At 33.5% G+C, this 10,000-nt stretch overlaps 1 protein-coding gene across 1 annotated transcript in view; it reads right to left on the reverse strand.

Moving 5' to 3' along the window:
• LOC144967734 (uncharacterized) overlaps nt 1-4,446 on the reverse strand; it is a 25,441-nt gene extending 20,995 nt beyond the window's left edge. Inside the window, exons 1-2 of the mRNA XM_078905314.1 lie at nt 4,356-4,446; nt 1,502-1,765 (exon numbers count right to left, since the gene is read on the reverse strand). Of these exons, the coding sequence (XP_078761440.1) occupies nt 1,502-1,611 (110 nt within the window). The 5' untranslated portion in view covers nt 1,612-1,765; nt 4,356-4,446. The remainder of the gene's footprint in view (nt 1-1,501; nt 1,766-4,355) is intronic.
• Between the last annotated feature and the right edge of the window lie 5,554 nt (nt 4,447-10,000).

Raw genomic sequence — 10,000 nt, forward strand, 5'->3', positions numbered from 1 at the left:
TGACAGAAAAACATTTTTGCCATGAAAAATGCACAAAATCTTTAAACATTGGTTATAGCCCGTTTTATGCAAACAAAAAATCGTTCGAAAAACTTTGGGTAATAAATAATAATAATAATAATAATAATAATAATAATAATAATAATAATAATAATAATAATAATAATAATAATAATAATAATAATATAATAATAAAAAATAATAATAATAATAATAATAATAATAATAATAATAATAATAATAATAATAATAATAATAATAATAATAATAATAATAATAATAATAATAATAATAATATTAAGAACCCTCCAAAACCAACTGGTATAAAGATTGTCTTGAAAAATGCATCCCATCTATTCTTTAATATTTGTCCATGCAGCAATAATGATATTGATGATGATTATGAAAACGGTGTCTATTTCATACTTGTCAAGTCACATACACTCTAGGTAGGCACCTTGTACCTTCTATTGTTATTGTAAAAAAAAAGTATACTCTTTCATAACTTTCTGTCAAGGACACAATACCGAGGCCAAAGTTTTTCACCATTGTCACCCATCTGATCACCGATAAAGCACAATAATTCATGATTTTGTTCCAAGTTGCGATTCCGTACAGGTTTGCTGATATCTATCTTTTGATTTTTGTTGATTCTGTTGATAAAACAACTATACCAACGTTTTTTGTTTGTTTTGTTTTGTTTTTTTATTTTATAAACTTAATCTGTAAATAAGTGACATTTTATAAATTTTTAAAATATATATATATATTTTTTTAGTGAGGTGAATACCTAACAATATTGTAGGAATATAACAAACCTGATAAATGCCGGTTACAAAGCAAAAACTATGCCACTTGGCCAACCTTTTATCCTTTGCTTATGCTGTACTTCACATTCTTTCTTTCTTTCTTCTCTCCCTCTCCCCCTCTCTCTCACCAACAATAGACTCTCGTCAGGCATCAGACACTCACTCATTTGACGTCGACACACACTACTAACAAGAAGAGAGTGACCATAATAAAGGGAATAGTTTTCACAACAGTCACAAATACTTGCATATCTATGCCTTTTGTCTAATCTTATTTGACTAAGTCATCCATACACTGTTGTGTGGAAACAGGGATAGAAAAATGAACATGGATTTGAAGATTTATTGCTCTCTTGTGTAAGCCTGATTCTGATGCTGATCTATTAAACCTCATTGAGGGGGGTGAAGTGGTCGAGTGGTTAAACAAGGCATTGCAATGTGATCTGGAAGGTCCCAGGTTTGAGTCCTGCTCCAGGCACTTTCGTTTTTTTCCTTGGTCAAGAATATTAACCCCCAATTTGCTCACTTGGACAACATGAGTGATTCTTGGATTATCTACATTCCTTCATTCCAGGGGAATGACTAGGCGACGGGATCTTATGGTGCCGTTGCGAAAGGGCGTAATTTTTTTTTTTTTCTTTGAAGGATAATTTTATCAATCACTTTTCATTTTTAAAATCATGTTTACCAACCTTCCAAGCTTTTGGTCAATTTCTGATGGAGTAACACCTGGACCATATGGAGTTGACTTCTTATTGAGGCCAGAAGAATAAAATAACATTCCAGGGTAAAGGCTCGTCATGTTGAAGTTGATGACTTGATTTTACAAAATTTGAAGGGCAGTGAGTTTTTTTTATCCCTCTTCCGGTAATATGTACTTTTTCCCGCAAAAGCTGATCAATCCCTTCAATCATTTATTGTCAAAATCAAGCACACCATTAGCTAGATGGTTCATTCTGTTGAATATAATAAAGTATGGTTAACCAATCGTGGAAAGTGAGTAACAGAAAATTAATTAAATATTAGTTCAGAAGAAAATACACCCCCCCCCCCACCCAAAAAACAAAAAAAATAAAAATAAAATAAGTTGAGCTTTTAAATAGTGCAATATCCACTAAACATGCTCAAAGAACAACACTTCACATGTATGACGAGACATGAGGCATGCTAGACAATATCACAATTTTTCAGACAACACTGTTAATGACCAGGAACTCATTTTACGCTTGAGTACAATGGAAGAATGTAAGTTAAGAGCCTTTTCCAAGGACTTAACTATGCACCGCCAAGAGCGGGACCCAAACCCTGGAGTGTCATAACACAAGACCAAATAGCAGCACTTTGCCGTGGCCTCAATCTGGTACTAGTTGATAAGAATTGAAATATAATTTAAGTCGAAATGATAAAGGGTAAAATTTTGTTTTAATTTATACATTTATTCATTTTGCAGTTCATGAAACTATACTCATCTCCTCCAATAGTAGCAAATACATTAAACTCAGCTTTTATGATTTAAAATTTAATACAGAAGTCGCTGGATTACTAAAATAAAATAAAATAAAATTCCCTTTATTCAGCCCACGAGGGAAATTTGCCTCTAGGGTCTATCCCAAGGGAAGACTGGAATAACCCAGGTGTCCGCTGCAGTGCAGCACCGCTTATTGAGCTAGGGCGGGGTGACTTGCTCAAGGCCACACAGCGCAGCGGTGGGTGATCAAACTCGGTACCTTTCGGGTGAGAAGCAAAGACCGTAACGCTGAGCCACGCTGCCCCTAGCACACCAAAGTCCAGCACACTCTGCAATACAGAATGCTGGAGCTGAGGGACCAAATTCTATTTGATAAGTAGTTACTTCCCATGAGCATTGGATTTCAGTACACTCAGATTCTAACATGCTTCTCAGAAGAGCGTGCGAGTATCCAGCAAGTACTGTACCAGCACTCAGTCCCTTATTCACTCCGCTCTATAAAACCAGATTGATGCAGCGAGTTACATGTGTAAGAGTAAGAGTCTCAAGCACTTAAATTGTGATACCTCTACAGAAAAGTTGATTGTAATAAGATTCAAATATATAACCTCTTGAGTCAGCGTTAATCGCCAGATTAGGTAAAAGTATTGGATAGCTGAAATTTCTTTATAATGTTCTTTGTTGCTTAATAAGCATTAAATAGTTTCATGAGTTGGTAAACTTTGTATTCAATAACAACAATCTTTCAGGTTTATTATTATCATTGCTATTATTATTATTATTATTATTATTATTATTATTATTATTATTATTATTATTATGATTATTATTATTATTATTATTATTATTATGATGATTTATTATTATTATTATTATTTTATTATTATCATTATTATTATTATTTCTGTTATTTGCCTTTGTGGTGTGGTAACAATGTCTTTTGAACTAGAAAGTGAATTTTCTTTGCTTGAAGACTTCAAAACCACTTTGAAAAAATTTGAGCAAACACTTTTGATACATTCTGTATTCAAAAAGAGTGAAAAGTGGAGAAAGTGAACAATAAACAGCGCTACAATGTTCCCAAGCAATGTGTCACTGTCCAGGCCCATTATGTTTGCAGAATGTTTATAGCCACAGAAAGCATGTTCACATACAACACCGACAGTTGTGCAGATAAATGGTATGTAAACCTAAACTACTAATCACCAAGAAGCGCGTTAAACTACAATCTAAAACTATCATTTACATTGCCAAGCGTGCAGATAAATAGTGTGTTAACCGACACTGCCAACTGTCATGCATATAAACAATGTGATAAACTACACTGCCAACTGCCGTGTGGAGAAATGCCACCTACTCTTCTTCTTCTTCTCCTAATTATCATTATCATTATTATTATTATTATTATTATTATTATTATTATTATTATTATTATTATTATTATTATTATTATTATTATTATTATTATTATTATTATTATTATTATTATTATTATTATTATTATTATTTATTATTATTATTATTATTATTATTATTATTATTATTATTATTATTATTATCACCATTTAGCTTACATTTGGTGGGGGAAGAGAAACAAACAACCATTGAATGAAATGAAACAGTTCATCATTTACAAGTAATACACTGTATAACCAATTCCTTCTCCTAAAAACTGATGGTCATAATAAAAACTTGTGGAAAATAGAACTGATAAAAAACAAGCTACACTGGGATAATCATCTACATTTATATTATTAATTCATTTTAACATCAGTGTCAGTATTAGAATGTCAAAATCGATAACAGGTTAACAAGTTGTAATGTACTCAAAGTGTCCCTTTGTTTAACTCAAGAGATTTAAGTAAGACCAACCGAAATGCAACGCAATAAAATATTACTTTTATGACTATGACTCTCTCTCTCAGAGTTAGAGTTAGAATTAGAAAGTTAGTTCAAGCGTTAGTTGTCGTGACATCGACACAATAAGAGAATCATATTTATTTGCGTGTGTAATAAGTAAAACAGATATATGAAGTAAATCAATACGATATGCTTCATATGATTTTTCACAAGCTTACCCTAAACAAGAATTAAACACTTTCTGTGAGTATTGTATTTTTTTACGAACGCAAATACTCCCTCGCTTAGTCAGCCATGTTTAAACGACTCGTGTTTCCCAGGGAGACCCCGTGAGAGCTCCATTTTATATAATATTTAGAACCAATAATTATGGTCCAACATGTCAAATGCGCGCACGTGAGACACACACACACACACACTCACACACACACACACACACACACACACACGACAGAGAGAGAGAGAGAGAGAGAGAGAGAGAGAGAGAGAGAGAGAGAGAGAGAGAGAGAGAGAGAGAGAGAGAGAGAGAGAGAGAGTTTTGTGGTTCATTTATCAAAACTTAATGTCATAGATTTAGTGAGTTTGTCTACAAAACTTTAACTAGCGTTTTGCTAGTGTGAAGTTTGAAACACCCATGGAGTTCAGATGGAAACACCCCAAACGGGTAATTTGAAGTTTTGAAGATAGGTATTTGTATTACAACAATAACATAATAACCATCTAACACATGCATAAGTAATTTATATCAAAACGTTCAGAAATAGCAGGGCTTTAGATCTATTTAAGTTTTTATTTGATTGGGATTTCTCATTTGGTTAAAGTAGTGTTACAGTTGTTTGAGTTTCTTTTTCTTTTTAGTCGTCTTGAGGAGTTTAATGAATAACTCATAAAGGTCTAGAGCACTAGATAGCTCTATCGGAAGTTTGTGAAATAATAGAGGTCTAATCTAATGATAGAGAGGGAATATTTTATACGCTTTATTTATTTGTCTTAGATATCATTAATTTGTGACCGATCGTCTCGAAACGGTCTTTATGCGGGGTAAATTTGATGCTTGAAATAAACTTTTATTTTTATTGGGTCAAAACAAATGCTCATCTTTAAGAGAGAAAGAGTTTTTTTCCTTCTTAAACTTAATGAAAAATCAAAACAAATCCGAAAACAAACAAACAAAAAAAAAAAAAAAGAAAAAGAAAAAAGACCAACAAAAAAAAAAAAAAAAAAAAAAAAAAGAGAAACACCAAAACAACAACAACTATCCCCCTCCGAAAATAAAACCCAAACTAAACTAAAACATAACAAGACAAAATAAAACAAAAAACAAACGAACACAACAGAAAAAAAATACAGAAAGGAAACAACAACAAAACTCACCAATAAAAAAAAAAAGCAAACAAAAAACAAAAGCAAACAAAACAAAGAAAAAAACCTTTAAAAAAACCCAAACAAAACACAAAAACAAAACAACATCAAAACGAACCACCCCCCCCCCCCAAAGAAAAACAAAACAAACAACAAATAGACAAAACAAAAAAAAAAAAAAACAAACAAACAAACAAACAAAAACAACTTAAAATTCCAAATTCGGGTCACTGACTCAATTTTCTTTTTCTGGTTGATGCTAATAATACCAGCTTGACGTGGTGGTCATATTTTCAGCTTTAAAGAAAGTATAATTTCATGTAATTTGCATCCAAGTTATCTACATCTACAAGTTTATTAATAACCTACAAAAACTCTATAAGCGTGAACAATTTTAGAACATGTGGAGTTTCGCTTCATCATGACGTATAATTATAAATATGGATCTATTGGCAACTAACATGGCTGTTTTGACAATAAATCCACTTACAAGATCATCGACAACAAAATAAAGATCGATTTATTAATATTAACCTTCTTGAAGGCATTCCACACATCACAGTGTCACATAGACGGCTTTTAAACTGAACTTATAATCTAAACTTATAAAGTGGCCGACGTGGCCGAGTGGTTAAGGAGTTAAGGCATTGCACTGTGATCCGGATGACCCGGGTTCGAGCCCCGCTTCAGGCACTTTCGTTTTTTTCATTGAGCACGATTATTAACCCCTAATTTGCTCACTTGGACAACATGGGTGATTCCTGTTGACGTCAGACATCTTGTTTGATGAGTTCTCTATATTCCTTCGTGGAATGCCTAGGCGACGATATCTTATGATATCGTGGCGCAAAAGGCATAATTTTTAATTATTTTTAAAAATAAAAACTAAACTGAAGAACTTTTTTAAAAGTGCGGCTATGCGGTCTAGTGGCATGACACTCGCTTTCGGATCGGAAGGTCCTGGGTTCGAGCCTCGCGCGGCGCATAGTTGAGTCCTTGGAGAAGACTCTTAACGCACCTTCTCTCACCCTACTCAGGTGTAAAATGAGTACCTGGTTAACAGCGTTGTCTTTGTCCGAAAAATTGTAATATCGCCTAACAGGCGTCATGTCCTGTCCTACATGTTAAATGTTGCTGTTGGCCAATGACCCCTTGTAAAGCGCTTTGAGCACATTTAGTGGATATTGCGCTATATAAAAGCTCATAAAAAAGTATAGGTACTATGATAAACCGCTAATGACACGATCACCAAAATGAGCTCGGATCCCCGTCATGGAAAGCTTTGCCGTGTGGGAAGCTGCATCATCCTGCATAAACCATTGCTGTTGACGTTTTATTTGCCACACAATCGTCCCAAAGATGGCCAAAATTACCCCTATACTTTGAAATAACGATCTGCAACAACAGTTTGTGTCTCTCTATTTTCATCACAAAACCAAAATGGCCGATGGTGCTTTTTGCAGATCTCGATCTCGTTCGATGACTTCGTCTGGTCGTTCTATTGACGAGAACTGATGTTTCCAGTGAGATAAAAATGTGCTTCATGGCGGAATCAACTAGTCCTTAATAATTCGTTCCTCCCCATGTTGTTAGAAACCATTGACATACGTTCTTCTTCTGTTGGGAAATGGCTACAGTGATTCCTTGATGAATCTAAAGACGATAGGGCTTTATCTTTAGATCGTTTTTTTTTCTTTAATAAAGGATATATGTAGAGCTGCTTGACAAGCCCAGTTCTTGAGACCGTCTACGTTCAGATTTTTTTCTGTGTCTCCTCGACAGACTTTCATGCAACAACTCATGTAATATTTTCGTATTTTCTTCTCTTTTAAAGATGTTCTCTCCTTTTCAGAATTTTCCCTGAAACGTCACACCCACCCAACACAAAAATAGATATTTTTTCTCCTCAAACAGAAAAGGAACTAAGTACATTCTATACATATCATTGTCCAGTGTCTAATTTGTTTCGCTGGAACAAAATATTTTCTTTATAATTTGTGATTTACAAAGGATATCAAAATGAGAAAAACTGTTGGTAACATGGTAACAAATGTGACGATTTTCCTATGGATGGTAAGGAGAGGGTTAACCCTCTTCTTTGAATGGCTTCTCGAGAGACAACCACTTTGCCTAAAACTTTCACACCATCCCAACACTCTCAACAGACGATACATGTCAATATTATTTCAACTTGGAGTGAATTCGGTACTCCCTGCAGAATTCAAGTTGAACTTATTTGACTTCAGATACAGATAGCTTTCAACACAGAATGCTTTTTCTTTTGACGTCCAAGGCATGGGTATTGTGACGATAGTTTTTAACAATAACAAAAAAAAAAATTGTGACGCATGTCTTCAGAATATTCATATTTACTTCATGTCAAATTTGGTTCACAGTGGTTCACAAATAATGAAGTTATAGAAAATTTGGCGAGGGACATTAAGTTTGAAACAGCAGGTATGTTGAACATAAAAAAAAAATACCCCAGAAAAAACCCCAGACCTCCTCCTGACCCCCCCCCCCCCCACCCAAAAAAAAAAAAAAAAAATTTAAAAAAGCGAAAAACGAAAAAAAATAATCAAATAATTCAAAACAAACAAGTGGAAAGGCAAAAAAAATAATAAATAAATAAAATAAAATAAAACAAAAACAAACCAACAACAAAAACAGAAACAGAAAAACCCAAAGAAACAAACGAACAAACAATAGACAACTCCCACCCAAGAAAACCCCAACAAAATATTTTAAAAAAATAAATAAACAAACAAAACAAAAACAAACAAAGAAAACAAAATATATAATTCCACTAAATGCAATCAAAAAGCAAAAGCAATGCAAAATTTGCAAGTGCAAACAAACTTATATCTCTAAGCTATGGCACACTTTTTTAAATGTTTGAGCAGACAAAAATGAACCGAATTACCCCCCCCCCCCCTCCAGTTCCCCGTGCAACACAAATTTCCCTAATTGAAGATAAGAAACAAAATTAATTAAATAAACCTCATACCAGTTAAGTGTTAAGGCTGTGTCTATTTCTATCAATAACCTTTTATGTTTTACTCTATCGCCCCGACCGTATGTCCCATAAAACCATAATTGTCAGCCATGAATTCATCACGGGCACACAATCTGTAAACTTGTTAACTCTATCCCCGCCGAGACGCTCATCAAAATCGATAAAACCGTGTAGATAATATTATTACATAATTGAGACATAATTTGGTCTAACTAAACACAATGTGTAGTTCAGCGAAAATAAAGTTAAAATAGTTTTAAATGTTATTGTTTCCGGAGCCTTGAAATATAATATTTGGACCGTGTGTTTTAATTATTTCTATTATTTGCAGTTAACGTTACACACCCTCTTGCTGCTGATGGTTTAAGTATATTGTGCTGAAAATTGATTTAACCAGTTAACTGTCGTACTCTAGGAAAACTTGTATTTAAAAAGTTGGCCAGGTTTGAGAGTTTTTGCCAAGAGGAGGGTCATTTAAATCGATCGATATTTGAAGGACGAGTTTGTTTTTGGCCAAATTTTTAAATACAAGTTATTTGAGACTTAAGGCCAAGTGAATGCGATTTATTAATGAGAATAAATATAATTTCTGAAAATGAGAAAAAAAAAAAACAACTTTCCTAGGTCCGATCTTATCTTTTAATTACTTTTTCGACACCCGATTCATTCTGAACGACGTGTATTTATAAACAGGTCTGATCACCCAAATTGTTTTAGGTCAAATGTTGTGATAGAAATACTCTCAAACCGATGCAAAATAATATTGTCCATTACAACACTGTTAAAACGAGCTCATAATTGCATTTGGTTATCAGACATGCAAATATGTGCACGCTGATTCCGAATAAATACTGTTTTGTGACGATTGATCACATTCAGTAATAGCAAAAATGATAGAAGGGAAGATGAGCAGCTTGGCTTGTTTGGTGGCTAATCGTCGGGAGCTACTTTCCTTTGCACCTAGGTGTATCTACCATCGTTGGTAATAGTCACCTTGTCCAATCCAATTACAACAGGTTAACGTTATTTGTGATTAGTGTTTTGATTACAAATAGCATTATTTATTTTGCCGACAAAGGTTGTGGGCCCATTATTATGATTTCTGACATAATCCTCTGTGTGTTGACAAATTAATCGTTTTAAATTCACAGTTTCTGAAGAAAAAAATGTTGTAAGTAAAATAACAATTGAGATGTCCTGTTGATTGTTTATATATATATATATATATATATATATATATATATATATATATATATATATATATATATATATTTATTTATAAGGAATACTAAAACAGGAGGACAGGACAGAATGGCGAAGACTTGTGGCTCATGTTGGGCGCCCCAAGGGGCGGCCTAAGTAAGTAACTAAAGCAGAAGCATAAGTGAAAAATATCCAAATAAAAAAAGCCCACATTATCATAAAACACAACTCAACGTGAGGACAAGTAAATTGATATACATCACAATTTGTAGCATTATTGAT

This window comes from Berghia stephanieae, chromosome 3 (assembly GCF_034508935.2).
Source record: "Berghia stephanieae isolate SIO BIC M18660-M18661 chromosome 3, UCSD_Bste_1.3, whole genome shotgun sequence".
NCBI lineage: Eukaryota > Metazoa > Mollusca > Gastropoda > Nudibranchia > Aeolidiidae > Berghia > Berghia stephanieae.